Here is a 16,757-nt window from a genome sequence, read left to right on the forward strand (position 1 = left end):
CATGTGAGATCTAGTTCCCTGACCAAGGATCGAACACAAGCCCCATTACTTGGGAGCACAGTCTTAGCCACTGGACCACCAGGGAAGCCCCTAAGGTCATTTTAAAAGATAAGAAGTTTGTCAAGGAAATCACAGCTCAGACAAAAAAGGAGCACAGGCAAAGATACGAAAGGTAAAACGTCTTGCCTCTGTGACCACTAGTCCTTTCTTCTATTTGGGTGGCTCTTACTCTCCATCTGTGCACTGATGACTCCTGACCACCCCCAGGACAAAGCCAAGCATTATTCCCTCTGTGAAGCCTTCTCTGACAGCCCAGGAAGATATGGCTTCTCCTTCTTCCATACTCCCCAACCACAAGCCAGACAAGGCACCACAGATATTTGGTTGCACTTATTCTTCTGCAGACCTGTCTCATACCAAACTGTGGATGCCCAGAGCATGTGAACTATTTCTTATTCATCTGGGAATTTTCAGCAGGGCTAGCTCCACAACTATTTGTCATGCATTAAGTGAATATTTGGGGAACACTGAGTTTTGTGGGTCTGACCACTTTACACTTTATGGGTTGAGGCTGAAATAGGTGATGAAGTGAAACAGGTTAAAATCCACCTAATACAAGGACATATGTACCGCCATACTTACCATCTGAGGATTCATTTTACCAGTCATCAGAGCCAGTAAGTCTGAGTCATTGTGATTGTGCAGTCAGCCTTCTTATCTAAAGTGGAGACGTGCAGAAGGAAGAAGAAAAAGGGAGTGTTCAGTTTCATGTGTATATTTTAATCAAAAGCCACTGACTATAATAGAATCACACCCAGTGTTAGTGTGGGCACATGGGCACTCACATACACTCTACAGCAGTTGCTAAAATATGGCATAAATCACTAGCAACTGCAATATTTAAGAAGAGGGAATTCATTAAATAATCATGGTATATTCATATAGAGGGGTACAATGCAGCCATTAGATGATAAGGATCTACATTTCACGACCTGAAAAGACACATTCACATTATACAGTTCATGATATTGTTATATAGTTCAGTTCAGTTCAGTTGCTCAGTCATGTCTGACTATTTGCAATCCCATGGACTATAGCATGCCAGGCTTCCCTGTCTATCACCAGCTCTGGGAGCTTGCTCAAACTCATGTCCATTGAGTCGGTGATGCTGTCCAGCCTTCTCATCTTCTGTTGTCCCCTTATTCTCCTGACTTCAATCTTTCCCAGCATCAGGGTCTTTTCTAGTCAGTTCTTCACGTCAGGTGGCCAAAGTATTGCAGTTTCAGCTTCAGCATCAGTCCTTCCAATGAATATTCAGGACTGATTTCCTTTAGGATGGACTGGTTGGATCTCCTTGCAGTCCAAGGGACTCTCAAGAGTCTTCTCCAACACCACAGTTCAAAAGCATCAATTCTTCAGTGCTCAGCCTTCTTTATAGTCCAACTCTCACATCCATACATGACTACTGGAAAAAGCATAGCTTTCACTAGATGGACCTTTGTCAGCAAAGTAATGTCTCTGCTTTTCAATATACTGTCTAGGCTGGTCATAGCTTTCCTTCCAAGGAGCAAGTGTCTTAATTTCATGGCTGTAGTCACCATCTGTAGTGATTTTGGAGCCCAAGAAAATAAAGTCTGTCACTGTTTCCGTTGTTTCCCCATCTATTTCCCATGAAATGATGGGACCAGATGCCATAATCTTAGTTTTCTGAATACTGAATTTTAAGCCAGCTTTTTCACTCTCCTCTTTCATTTTCATCAAGAAGCTGTTTAGTTCTTCTTCACTTTTTGCCATAAGGGTGGTGTCATCTGTGTATTTGAGGTTATTGATACTTCTCCCGGCAATCTTGATTCCAGCTTGTGCTTCATCCAGGCCAGCATTTCTCATGATGTACTCTGCATATAAGTTAAATAAGCAGGGTGACAATATACTGCCTCGACGTACTCCTTTCCCTATTTGGAACCAGTCTGTTGTTCCATGTCCAGTTCTAACTATTGCTTCTTGACCTGCATACAGATTTCTCAGGAGGCAGGTAAGGTGGTCTGGCATTCCCATCTCTTTAAGAATTCTTAAAGAGATGGGAAACTCTTGAAGAGATTGTTATATAAACCAGTTTCAAAACAAACTGTAGGCATGAACCCATGTTTTATTTAAAAACAGATATTCAATTATATATGTATAAAGTGAAAGTGAAAGTCATTCAGTCATGTCTGACTCTTTGCAATCCATGGACTATGCAGTCCATGGAATTCTCCAGGCCAGAATACTGGAGTGGGTAGCCTTTCCCTTCTCTAGGAGATCTTCCCAACCCAGGGATAGAACCCATGTCTCCCACATTGCAGGAGGATTCTTTACCAGGTGAGCCCCAAGGGAAGCCCAAGAATACTGGAGTGGGTAGCCTATCCCTTCTCCAGTGGATCTTCCTGACCCAGGAATCGAACTGGGGTCTCCTGCATTGCAGGTGGATTCTTTACCAACTGAGCTATCAGGGAAGCCCTGATAGATATATAGGAAGAAGCTTATAAACTTGTAGATTCCAACTTGCAAACTTGGAGACCAATATATTAATAATAGCTACTGTGGCACACAGGCTCTAAGGTGATCCCTGTGATTGCTGCTTTCTGGTATTCATTAATGCCTTTGTATATTCCCCTAGGAAGGACAGTGAAAAAGCTGGCTTAAAATTCAACATTCAAATAACAAAGATCATGGCTTCTGGTCTCATCACTTCGTGGCAAATAGATGGGGAAACAACGGAAATAGTGACAGACTTTATTTTCTTGGGTTCCAAAATCACTACAGATAGTGACTACAGCCATGAAATTAAAAGACATTTGCTCCTTGGAAGAAAAGCTATGACAAACCTAGACAGCATATTAAAAAGCAGAGACATTACTTTGCTGACAAAGGTCTGTCTAGTCAAAGTTATGGTTTTTCCAGTAGTCATGTATGGATGTGAGAGTTGGACTATAAAGAAAGCTGAGCAACGAAGAACTGATGCTTTTGAACTATGATGTTGGAGAAGACTCCTGGGAGTCCCTTGGACTGCAAGGAGATCCAACCAGTCCATCCTAAAGGAAATCAGTCCTGGGTGTTGATTGGAGGGACTCATGCTGAAGCTGAAACTCCAATACTTCAGCCACCTGATGCAAAGAACTGACTCCTTAGAAAAGACCCTGATGCTGGGAAAGGTTGAAGGCAGGAGGAGAAGGGGACGACAGAGGATGAGATGGTTGGATCACATCACTGATTCGATGGACATGTGTTTGAGCAAGCTCTGGGAGTTGGTGATGCACAGGGAAGCCTGGCATGCTGCAGTCCATGGGATTGCAAATAGTCGGACACGACTGTATGACTGAGCTAAACGGATAATCCCCTACCCTAGAGTGTGGTCAGGACCTGTGACTTGCTTCTAGCCTGCACAATGTGAGAAAGTTGAGGGTGTGTCTTTTGTCTCACTCTCCTGCTGGCCTTGATTTCAAGCTAGCTTCATCCTGTGAGTTGCACACTGCATATGCAGAGGACTGCCTGGCAGGGTACTGGCCTGTAGGAGCTCAGGGCAGACTCTGGCCTGTAACCAGAGAAACTAAGCTATCATTCTCATAGAGCCAAGGAAGTTACTTTTGCAGCAACATGATTGAGCTTGGACATAAACCCCTTTCCTAGCCAAGTCTCCAGATGACAGTCCAGCCCTGGATAACACCCTGACTGCAACCTGCGAGACCTTATGCAGAGAACTCAGCTAAGCTGTCCTCAGCCAATTTATCTATGGAAGCTGTGAGGTAATAAATGTGTGTGTTGTTTTAAATCATTAAATTTGTGGTAATAGACGATGAATAGCTATCTATAGCAGGGCTTAGCAAACTTTCTTGTAAATGATCAGACACTAAATATTTTAGGTGTTGTAAACTACTAGACCTCTAATGCAGTGACTCACCCTGTACTTGTAGCACAAGAACAGCTATAGAAAATACATAAACAAATGCATGCAGCCATATTCCAATAAAACTATTTTCAAAACAGTAGCAGACCAAGAGCAAGAAGATATTTGCCACTTATATATCTAACAAAGAACTTGTAGCCAGAAAATATAAAAAAACTCCTATCACTCAATTAGAAAAGGCTGGATAGTCCACTACAAAAAATGGGCAAGCAAACAGGCACATATAAAAGATCTCCAAATAGCCAAAAAAAGCACATGAAATGGTGTTCAATTCCATTAGTCATCAGGAAAATGCAAGTTGAAAGTATAGATGAGATACAACATACCTACTACCATGAATGGCTTCAGAAATATAATACCCAGTGCTGGTGAGGATGAGCAGTTGAAAAGTCAACACAATGCTGGAAGGACTTTAAAATGATACAATCACCTTAGAAAACAGTCTGGAAGTTTCTTAGAAAGCTAAACACACACATGCCATTCATAGGTGTTTACCCAAGAGAAATGAAAATATAAACCCACACCTATTCGTGAATGTTCATTAGGGGCTTTCCTCAAATTGCCAAAACCTGGGAAAAAAAACTAAATATACTCCAGCTGGTGAGTGGATAAACTAGTTAGCAACAAAAAGGAAGAAACTATTGATAATACATGAAAGAAGCAGGCTCAAAAAGGCACAAAGAGTATGATTCCATTGGAAGCTTATGACATCCTGGGAAAAGTGAAACTATAGGGACAGAAATCAGCTCAGTGGTTGCCAGCACCTAAGGTGAGAGTAGGGGACTGAGAACAAAAGGACGCAAGGATATTTTTTGGAAATCTTCTGTATCTTGATTTTTGGTACTGACTATAATACTGTATGCATTTGTCTGAATTCATATAATTATACCTCCTACAAAGGTAGAGTCTATTGTATATAAATAATTCCTCAGTGTACCTGAGTTAAAAACAAACCAAAAAAATGACATTACCAAGTACTGTCAAAAATATAGAACAAATGAAACTCTCATATATTATGGAGGAGAATGTAAATAGTATATCCATATCAAAAACCTGGCTATATGGTAGCTCATGACTTAGTATTTCTGGTGGTGGTGGTGGTGGTTTAGTCACTAAGTCATGTCCAACTCTTGCAACCCCATGGACTGTAGCCTGCCAGCCTCCTCAGTCCATGGGGATTCTCTAGGCAAGAAAACTGGAGTGGTTGCCAGTTCCTTCTCCACGTGATCTTCCTGACCCAGGAATCAAACCCAGGTCTCCTGTATTGCAGGCAGATTCTTTACCAACTGAGCTATGAGGGAAGCCCTTAGTATTTCTACTCCAGGTTATATAACAAATGGAGATAAGTATGTACGTCTACTAACGGACGCATAAGAGAAAGTTCACAGCAGCATTATTTATAAGGCCCCATAATGGAAACACTGCAAAGATATATCAACCATTAACTGAATAAATAAATTCTGGTGCATTCACATAGTAAAAATAAACTAATGCTACATGCAAAAAGATAATGAATCTTACAATGATGAGCAAAAGAAGCCACACCTCAAACAGTAAATATTGCATGGCTCCATCTATATGAATTTCTAAAATAAAATCAACCAATGGTAGTAGAATTTGGAATAGTGTTTCCTTTTGGGAGTGAATAGTAATGGGAGGTCAGAGAAGCCAATGGCACCCCACTCCAGTACTCTTGCCTGGAAAATCCCATGGATAGAGGAGCCTGGTGGGCTGCAGTCCATGGGGTTGCTAAGAGTCGGACACGACTGAGCGACTGCACTTTCACGTTTCACTTTCATGCATTGGAGAAGGAAATGGCAACCCGCTCCAGTGTTCTTGCCTGGAGAATCCCAGGGACGGGGGAGCCTGGTGGGCTGCCGTCTGTGGGGTCGCACAGAGTTGGACACGACTGAAGCGACTTAGCAGCAGCAGCAGCAGTAATGGGAGGTGGTGTGAGGAGGTTTCTAGAGTGCTGGCAACATTCTGCATCTTGAGCTGGGAGATATATTCATTTGTTAACATTTATCAGGCTAAACACTCAGATTTATACCCTTCCTTATGGGCTAAACTTCAGAAAATTTTTACACAAAACAAAATTAAAAAAAACAGGTGGTGGGATGAATCTGGCACATAGGCCATCATTTGTGAAGTCATGATACAGACGGGTGGGATTATAGGAGAGTAATTTTTCATTTGTTTACACTTGAGTATATATTACTTATATAAAAACAAAGTTTTAAAAATATCAATTTTAATAGTATAATCAAAGAAAAAAGGCCATACCACAAAGACTCTCATTGCTAAACCAGCCATTTCTTCCTTGGACAAAAAAGAAGTTTCAAATGCAAAAGGAAATTTTCACCAAGAAATCAGAATTTTCAGCAGTCAGTTCTTTGGGTAATCTATATAAAAATAATACTCTAATAGTATTACTACTAATAATTGTAATAATATCAAATCATGGCACAATAGTTAATCTGTGCCTTAATTAAAAAAAAAAAAAGATAGGACTTGCCATATATGGTCTGAATGCTTGTATACCCCAAAACTCTTATTTTGAAATTCTAATACCTAGTGTGATAGTCCCCTTCATGGATCAATGCCTTGTTGAGGTGAAGGTCTTGCATAACTCAATGGAGTTATGAGCCATGCCAGGCAGGGCCACCCAAGACAGATGGATCATAGATCTGACAAAACGTGGTCCACTGGAGGAAGGAATGCCAAACCACTCTTGCCAGGAGAACCTCATGAACAATAAAAAGAAAAAGAAAAAGATATTACATCAGAAGATGAGCTCCCCCCTTCCCCCGAGGATAGGTGTCCAATATGCTACTGCGGAAGAGTGGAGGGCAATTACTAACAGCTCCAGAAAGAATGAAGCAGCTGGGCCAAAGTGGAAAAGATGCTCAGTTGTGGATATGTCTAGTGGTGAAAGTAAAATCCGATGCTGTAAAGAAAAATATTGCATAGGAACCTGGAATGTTAGGTCCATGAATCAAGGTAAATTGGAAGTAGTCAGACAGGAGATGGAAAGAGTAAACATTGACATCTCAGGAATCAGTGAACTAAAATGGACTGGAGTCCGTTTTTAGGCCAATTTAACTTAGATGACCATTATATCTACTCCTGGTAGCTCAGATGGTAAAGAAACTGCCTGCAATGCAAGAGACCTGGGTTTGATCCCTGGGTCAGGAAGATCCCCTGGAGAAGGAAATGGCAACCCACTCCAGTTTTTTTGCTTGGAGAATTCCATGGACAGAGAAGCCTGGCAGGCTACAGTCCATGGGGTCACAAAGAACCAGACATGACTAAGACTTTCTTTCTTTCTTTTCTTTCACTGTGGGCAAGGATCCCTTAGAAGAAATGGAGTAGCCCTCATAACCAACAAAAGAGTCTGAAATGGGACACACGGGTGCAATCTCAAAAACAGCAGAATGATCTTGGTTTATTTCCAAAGAAAGCCATTCAACATCACAGTAACCCAAGCCTATGCCCTAACCAAAATCAGATTGATTGCTCTTTTTGCAGCTAAAGATGGAGAAGCTCTATACAGTCAGCAAAAACAAGACCTGGAGATGACTGTGGCTCAGATCATTAGCTCCTTATAGCAAAATTCAGGCTTAACTTTTAAAAAGTGGGAAAAACCACTAAGCCACTCAGGTATGACCTAAATCAAATCCCTTATGGTTATACAATGGAGGTGATAAAAAGAATCAAGGGATTAGATCTGGGAGACAAAGTGTCTGGAGAACTATGGAAAGAGTTTCATAACATTGTACAGGAGGTGGTGACCAAAACCATCCCTAAGTCAAAGAGATGCAAGAAAGTAAAGTGGTTGTCTGAGGAGGCTTTACAAATAGCTGAGGAAAGAAGAGAAGCAAAAGGCAAAGGAGGAAGGGAAAGATATAACCAAGTGAATGGAGAGATCCAGAGAAAAGTAAGAAGAGATAAGAAGGTCTTCTTCAATAAACAATGCAAAGAAATGGAGGAAAACCATACAATGGGTAAGACTAGGGCTCTCTTCAAGAAAATTGGAGATATCAAAGGAACATGTCATGCAAGGACGGCACGATAAAGGACAGAAACAGTAAGGACACAACAGATGCAGAAGAAATTAAGAAGAGGTGGCAAGAGTACAAAAAAGGTCTTAATGACTCATATAACCATAATGGTGTGGTCACTCACCTAGAGCCTGACATCCAGGAGTGTGAAGCCAAGTGGGCCTTAGGAAGCATTACTACCAACAAATTTAGTGGAGGATGGAATTCCAGCTGAGCTATTTCAAATCTTAAAGGATGATGTTAAAGTGTTATACTCAAGATGTCAGCAAATTTGGAAAACCCAGCAGTGGCCAAAGGACTGGAAAAGATTAGTTTATATCCCAATTCCAAACAAGGGCAGTGCTAAAGAATGTCCCAGCTACTGGACAATTGCACTAACTTCCCATGCTAGAAGGTTACGCTCAAAATCCTTCAAGGTAAGGTTCACAAGTATTTGAATCGAGAACTTCCAGATGTATAAGCTGAGTTTAGAAAAGGCAGAAGAACCAGAGACCAAATTGCCAACATTTGTTGGATCATAGAGACAGCAAGGGAATTTCACAAAAAACATCTGCTTCTGTTTCATTGACTACGTGAAAGCCTTTGACTGTAGATCACAACAAACGGTGGAAATTTCTTAAAGAGATGGGAATACCAGACCATCTTACCTGTCTCCTGAGAAACCCGTATGTGGGCCAAAAATAATAGTTAGAACCTTATCTGTAACAACTGACTGCATCAAAATTGGGAAAGGAGTACAATAAGGCTGTATACTGTCACCCTGTTTATTTAACTTATATGCAGAGTACATCATGCAAAATGCTGGACTGGATGCACAAACTGAAATTAAAATTGTTGGGAGAAATAGCAGCTACCTCAGATATGCAGATGATACCACCCCAATGGTAGAAAGTAAAGAGGAACTAAAGAGTCACCTGATGAGTGTGAAAGAAAGTGAAAAAGCTGGCTTAAAACTCAACATTCAAAAAATGAAGTTCATGATATCCAGTCCCATCACTTTATGGCAAATAGAATGGGAAAAAGTGGAAGCTGTGACAAATTTTTTTCTTCTTGGGCTCCAAAATCACTGTGGATGGTGACTGCAGCCATGAAATTAGAAGACATTTGCTTCATGGAAGGAAAACTATGACAAACCTAGACAGCATATTAAAACATATCACTTTGCCAACAAAGGTCCGTATAGTCAAAGCTATGGTGATGTACAGATGTGAGTGTTGAACCATAAAGAAGGCTGAGAGCCAAGAATGGATGCTTTCAAATTGTGATGCTGGAGAAGAATTTTGAGAGTCCCTTGGACAGCAAGGAGATCAAACCAGTCAATCTGGAAGGAAATCAACTCTGAATATTCACAGGAAGGACTCAAGCTGAATCTGAAGCTACAGTACTTTTGGCCACCTGATGCAAAGAGCCGACTCACTGGAAAAGACTCTGGGAAAGATTGAAAGCAAAAGTAGAAGAGAGTGGCAGAAGATGAGATGGTTAGATAGCACCATGGATTCAATGAACATGAACTTGGGTAAACTCCAGGAGACAGGGAGGCCTGGCATGCTGCAGTCCATGGGGTAACAAAGAATCAGACACAACTTAGTGACTGAACAACAACAATGTGATAGTATTAGCAGGGAGGGCCTTCGGGTGTCATAAGGGTAGAGCCTTTATGAATGGGATTTATGCCTTATAGAGAAGCTCCCGAGAGACCCTGAGCCCTTCCATGATGTGGGTCCACAGCAAGAAAGCACTGGCTATGAACCAGGCAGAGAATACTCAAAAAAGGTGACCATGCTGATGCCTTGATCTTGGGTTTCCAGTCCCCAGAACTATGACAAATAAATTCCTGTTGTTTTTGAGTCACCCAGGTGTGGTATGTTCAAACAGCAGTACAAACAGACTGGGATGGGGGCAAACTATTAAAGCATAGCATGTCCTTTTATTAAGTAACTAAAACATGATTCAAAACTAAACATTTTTCTTTTACATCTTAGGACGCAGAAATAACCCCTAAAAAGACTGTGTCTCAATGGTCATTCCATCTCTGCCTCTATCTAAATTTTCTCTTATTACTTGAAAAAAAGGTCTGAAGTCTTAAAAATTCAAGTATTTCCAGTCTGGAAAAACCAGTTCCCTGGTAGATATATAACATCAAAGAGCAGGGAGGAGGAAAAAAAAAAAAAAAGCTAGCAAATTGAGATAGCTGGACTTGATTTACAGTTGGATTAGATTTTAATATTCCAAGAAAGAACTCCTAGTGACTTTAGGAAATAAAGTGTTGCTGCTGCTGTTACTATACCAGCACTTACGGAGCTCTTACTATGCTGAGAACTTCACATACTTGGACTCATTTGATCTTAATAATAACCCTATAAGGGTAAGTGAGGTCAAACAACTTGCTCAAGGTCACACAGCTAGTAAGTGGCTGAGCTAGGTAGGGAAGCAGATTCCTGCTGCCAAAGCCTACACTCCCAGCTCCTAAGTTATATGGCTCCTCTTGTTACAGGAAAAATACAAACATTCAACAGCTCAGTTTTCACTGGGCCTTCACCAATTCATCAGCATCTGATGCATCCCAGATGCTTCCTCAGCTCCCTATGTCCTTTTAAAGAATCACAGGCAATTCCAATGCATTTAAGCAAAATTAGTGTTTAATTTATAGGTTGGGAAGGAAGTAATGATTTACTGAGCACTTACTATGCTAGGGGCTTTACATACCTTATCTCATTTAATCCCCACAACTGCTCCACAGACAGACAGTATTCTCACCATTTTGTAGGTGAGACAATTGGACTCAGGAAAAGTTTATATCTAATAAGTGACAAAGCCAAGGTCTGAACCCAGGTTTGGGTATCTCCAAAGACTATGCTCTTTCTCCTGTACCTTGGGGATGGGAGACTCTGAGGCTCTCTATATCATGTTCCCCACAAAGGGGCAGGGTTGAGAACGCAAGTAGGTGCTGAGGGGGCAGACTGTAGGAATGAAAGAATAATATGTCATGTTAAATTAATCAATGTTGGCTTCCTGGAGACATGCAATGTGAATTGTTTCAAAGGAGAGGAGGGAGGGGCGGAACTGATAGAGAAGCACCCAGGCAGCAAGAAGAGTATGGAAAATGTACAAAATCTAAAAGTCCTTGATACAACCATCTGTATCATTACCAAACTCTTAGAATATAGGCAAGTGAAATACATTTAAGCAAATCTTACTATGTTTGCAGAAAGTAAACCTCTCAACAGTATGTACATGTCAAAAGAATTAACAATTCTCTTTCAGATGTCAGTTCAAACTAGGACAGGTTATTAATGCTTTAACATAGCTGATCTCTAACAAATGGTCATTTGTTGGATGATGTGAAAAGAGCTGGCAATTTCCCGTGGCAGCTTTTACTGGTAAGTCCATATTTCAACACCACTCCCGGCTGCCAACAAGTATCAGTTTCAGCAGAAATTCAGAGTAAAATTCCTGCAGGTTTGGGATGGGGCACCTAAAGTGGGGAGAGTTCACTGCCAGAGTCCATATACAGAGAACATGGTTTTTCTGAAATTTTTAGTATGTTTCCATAAGCATATAACCTTTCAAAACAAACAAACACTAATAAGAAAATAAGAAAAATTTTCTCTAAAAACTACATCTGTCTAGACATATCAATTTATAATCCTGAAGTAACCATTAAATGTCAGTCATTTAAAAACTCGGCATTATTTCCCCAAAGTTCTTGTTAGTTCTTGAAGCTAAAATCTAGATGAAACATTAGTTTTCCTTCCTACATTATGTTAGATGGAAGCTCATAGAATGCAAGCATAATTATTTTTCTGCCCACTCATTTTGAGAAAAAAAAAATGCTGCCCACACCAGGTGCCCTCACTGCCGCTCAGCTTTTCCTTCATTCTCTCTAGTTAATTCCTTATTTTTTTCTAATTAATTCCTTATTCAACAGTGCACATAACACTGCTCTTAATATTTTCTCCAAGCTCTGAACTCGAGTTTAAGAACTCTTTCAACCTCCTTTGTACCTCAAAATGCCCCTGAGTATTTATCTACCCTCTCAAAGAAAGAAGTATCCCTCCCTCCTTGCTAAGGCTAACCCTCCCTCCACCTGTGTTTGTGATGTCATCCTCTCCTCCGGGACCTTCTTCAATTATGTTGTGGTAATGAACTCTGAGCTTCCCTGGGGGTTCACTCGGTAAAAAATCTGTCTGAAATGCAGAAGACTACCTGCAATGCGGGAGACCCGGGTTCCATCCCTGGGTCAGGAATATCCCCTGGAGAAGGAAATGGCAACCCACTCCAGTATTCTTGCTTGGGAGATCCCATGTACAGAGGAGCCTGGTGGGATATGGTTCATGGGGTCTAAACCACCACCACCAATGAACCCTACCATCTTTGACAGACCTCCTACTTTATAGCTTCCAGGTAGCATCAATTTCACTCCAAACACTCCTGGCAACTGCCATGTAACAACGTCCTTTTTTCTCACTGCCAACACTTGGGCTATCCTTTTACTTAACTTAGATGGTGGTATCTTCCATCCTCCTAATTGCTCTCTCTGCCTCTGATTTCTTCCTTTCTAATTCATCAGGTCTAATGCAGCAACTGCATCCTCTAAAATGCAGTTCTGACTTTTCTTTTCTGCTCGAAAAGTTTTAATGGATAGATTATATACCAAATCACTTTCAAAGTTCATAGTGTAGCCCTCTAAAAAGCTAGTTCTTATCCCTCACATCTCTTAACTGTAACAGGCTCTCTCCAAGAACAGAAACATAGCACACAATATAGCTACCATTTACTGAATGCTTCCTAAGCATCACTCATTCATTCTGCTGTTCATTTTTATTATCTATTTTATTGAAGGCCTACCAGGTATCAGGTATTATTCTAGGTACTGTGAATACAGCAGTGAACCTAAGAGGCAAATGTTCTGCATTCATGCAGTTTACAACTCTAGTGGGGGATAGACAAAAAGCAAATAGATAAGATATGGTATATCAGATGGAGGTAAGTGCTAAAAAGACAAATATGTCAGAAAAGGACAACAGGGAATGGTAATGAGGTGTGATTTAGAAGTGTGGCCGGGGAAAGTCTCACTGAGGTGACATTTGGGCAAAAATCCAAAGGAAATAAAAGGACAGCCATGAGGATATCTGAGGGATGATAATCCCAGGCAGTAGAAAGCTCCTGAACTGGGAACACCCCATGTTCAAGCAATAGCAAGGAGGACAGTGTGACTGGAGCAAAGTGAGGAAGAGGTAGTAAGAAAGAGAAGACTAGGGTCAATTATGTAGCGTGATAGTAAGAACTCTAACTTCAACTCTGTGAGCTGAAAGTCACTGAATTGTTTTGAGCCGAGAAGGGTGAGAATCCGAGTTTTTAAATGATCGCTCCAGCTGGTGTGTGTGAAGAAGAACCTATAGGGGGCAAAGTTAGAAATGGAGATCAGGCAAAAATGATGGAGGACCAAAGTGGCAGTAGCAGAGGAAAGAATTTGCTGGTGGATTAGACTGTGGAGTGTGAGAAAAAGAAAGGTCAACACAGATGTAAACTATTACATTTAGAATAGATAACCAACAAGGTCCAACTGTATAGCACAGAGAATAACATCCAATCTCTGGGATAAACTGTAATGGAAAAGAACATTCAAAGGTGTATATGTGTAAAATGAGTCACTTTGCTATATAGCAGAGATTGGCACAACATTGTGAATCAACTATACTTCAATTTCAAAAAACAAAAAGAAGAAGAGCCAAGCATGACCTCAAGGATTTTAGACTGAGGAACTGGTAAGACAGAAGAGCAATTTACCAACATGGAGAAGACAGTGGAAGGAGAACACAATTAAAGCGGAGTGGGAGGAAGAGCAACAGTTTGGTTTCAGACATATTAGCTTTGAGAAACCTATTAAGTATACAGGTAAACTCATTCATTAAGCAGCTGAATATATGCCTGGAGTTCAGTGTTTGAGTTCACACTGAAGATACGAAGGAGTCATCAGTGTAGACATGGTTTGAAAAGCATGAAATTAGATGAGAGCCCCAAGGAGTGAATATAGACAGAACTGAGCCATAGAGCACACCAATATTTACATACTTAGAGAAGAGAAAAAAAAAAATGGGAAGAGAGGCCAAGAAGGAACAGCCAATAGGTAGGAAGAAAGCCTAGAAGAGTAATATTATAAGGGCTGGGAATTAACCACTGAAGTTAGCAGCACAGTGATTACTTGTGACCTTGACAAGAACAGTTATGGGATAATGATGAGCTGACAAAAGCTGACTGGAGTAGGTTCAAGAAAGCCTGGGATGAGATGAAGTGGAGACAGTGGGTACAGTTAGGTCTTCTGAGGACATATAGCCATACACTGAACCATGCACTTCACAGGTTAGTTAGGAGATCCTTATTTCTCTTAATCTACAGATGAATCCTATGAAATAGGTACCATTTATTATTTCCATTTACAAATGTAAAAAACAAAGCTCAGAGAAGGGAAATAATTTTTAAGGCCAAAATCTGTGAGTGACAGGACCAGGACTCTAAACCCAAGTCTGTGTAATTCCAAAGCATAAGGCTAGCCACAGTGATGGAGCCTCTCAATCTTTGGGAAGAAGCAGCTGGGACCTAGTCCTATTCCCAAAGATTCCCCAGTTCTTTGACAAGGTTCTATAACTCTAAAGCCAGCCCTCTGGGGACACCAAGGCAGGCCCCCATTTCCTCTGTGAACTTGTCAGTGCTCCTATCAATGAAGTCATTACTGCACTGACCTGAGTAAGGGAGCACTGATCCTTTTGGTCGTCACGTCCACCACCCAGTGGCTTCTTTACCCCCAGGGCCATCTTTCACCTTGAAGGCAAAAATACCACCGATTTTCTTCACAAACTGCTCTCCTTCCCAGAAAGAAAAACAACACAGAGTTATATTAAGTTCATTCCTCTGGCTTTCTCCCCAAATTAAATGTTTAAATAGACACATGACGTGAGCGGCTGGATCAGCATGCAGTCCCCAGGCTCCCTTAGGATTTTTCACCCAGAAACATCCAAAAGGCAACTAGGCAGCAAATCCTTCATCTGCCAGATCTTCTGATGAAAATGGCTTTCTGGATACAACCAGTAGAAGGGCAGGGGAATGGGGCAGTGGGTGGCACAGCAGCACTTTCTATTGAAATAGGCTTCGTTTGTCTCAATAACGTCTGAAAAATTCACTCCGGCCTCTCAAAATGTAGGAACCCTAACTCTTCTATTTGTGTGTGTGTGTGCAAGTAAATTTCACATATATTCTTGGTGTTTCACAATCAGAATTTAAAGATAAGTGGTTTAACGGATTTCCTGGTTTTGTATGAAGAATTATACAAGTAATATCCCATCCATCAACTACTTTTGGATCTTGGGAAATGAGGCTGGAAAAATAACCTCAGATCCATATCTCTGTAGGGTGGTTTCCTTTTTCCTTCCTTCTCCTTCCAACATCACTATCTAATTTTAGAACATACTTATCAGCCCCCCCAAAAAACCCATATCCATTAACAGTCACCCTCTACCCTTGCCATTCTCTCCTCCTTCTAGCCCCTGGCAACCACTAATCTACTTTCTGTCTTCATTGATTTGCTTATTCTGGATATTTCACACAAATGCAATCAAACATATATATTCTTTTGTGACTGGCTTCTTTCACTTAGCATAATGCTTTGAAGGTTCATCCACACTGAAGCATGTACCAGTAATTAATTACTTTTCATGACCAAAGAATATTCCATTGTATGGACACAGTACATTTTGTTTAGCCTTTCATCTTTGATGGCTGTTTCCCCTTTTTAGCTATTATAAATAATACTGCTATGGACTTTTGTGTGTAAGTTTTGACATGGACATAAGCTCTAATTCCTCTAGGGCATATATTTAGAAGTGAAATTTGGATCATAAGGTGATGTTTAACTTTTTGAGGAACTATCAAACTGTTTTCTAAAGTGGTTGCGCCACATTACAATCCTACCAGCAATCAATGAAGGTTCCAGTTTCTCTACATTCTTACCAATATTTATGAATGTCTCTTTTATTTTAGTCATCTTAGTGGGTGTGTAAATCTTTTTCTTCTACATAGATAACACTCCTGAACCTGTCTAGAATCAACCCTGAGTCATAGGTCTTCAAAGAAGCTATTATAAAAATATTTAGTGTAGGCCTTCTTATCTCAACAGCCATTGAGGCAAATCTTACAAGTGAATGTTCTGAAATCAACTACCAACATTTCCTAGTTAAATCAAGAAACCAAAATGACTGTCAGATTTTTAAAGTGAAGAAGAGAAATTCTCTTATTTTGGCTTCCCTTAAAAGATCTCACTCAAATTATTTTAAGTTAACATTAAGAAAAATTAATAACAGTAATAATCTTTGGGGGGCTATAAAGTTTACAAGCACTTATTTATAAACATTATTTCTTTACTTTTCATGAAACCCTGTAAGTAGTTGGATAGGTATTAATATTCTCCATTCCCACCCAGCTTCATAAACTCAAGTCTCAGTTCACATGCTAAGTCCTCTGGAAAGGCTTTTCTGTCTCTACTGGACACTTTAAGAGCTCTTTGCACATACACCCATGTGCAAGTTTCTTGTTAAAACAGTTTGTGTTTTTTTTCTGGGAAAATTTTTTCTTGTCTGCTTTCCCATTTAACTCTACATTCCCTGAGAGACAGGGACATATGACAAGTAAAGCAATACAACCAGAACTCAATCTTAGGTTGGTTTAACTCCAAATCCAATGCTCTTTCTATTTTTTCA

The 16,757-nt window shown here is 40.4% G+C and overlaps 1 protein-coding gene across 1 annotated transcript in view; it reads right to left on the minus strand.

Moving 5' to 3' along the window:
* Positions 1 to 647: 647 nt before the first annotated feature.
* The window catches only part of SCP2 (sterol carrier protein 2), a 190,413-nt gene continuing 174,303 nt past the window's right edge, over positions 648 to 16,757 (minus strand). Inside the window, exon 15 of the mRNA XM_040231168.1 lies at positions 648 to 718. Coding sequence (XP_040087102.1) covers positions 669 to 718 — 50 coding nt within the window. The 3' untranslated portion in view covers positions 648 to 668. The remainder of the gene's footprint in view (positions 719 to 16,757) is intronic.

The sequence above is a fragment of the Oryx dammah genome, unplaced genomic scaffold (genome assembly GCF_014754425.2).
Source record: "Oryx dammah isolate SB20612 unplaced genomic scaffold, SCBI_Odam_1.1 HiC_scaffold_28, whole genome shotgun sequence".
Taxonomy (NCBI): Eukaryota; Metazoa; Chordata; class Mammalia; order Artiodactyla; family Bovidae; genus Oryx; species Oryx dammah.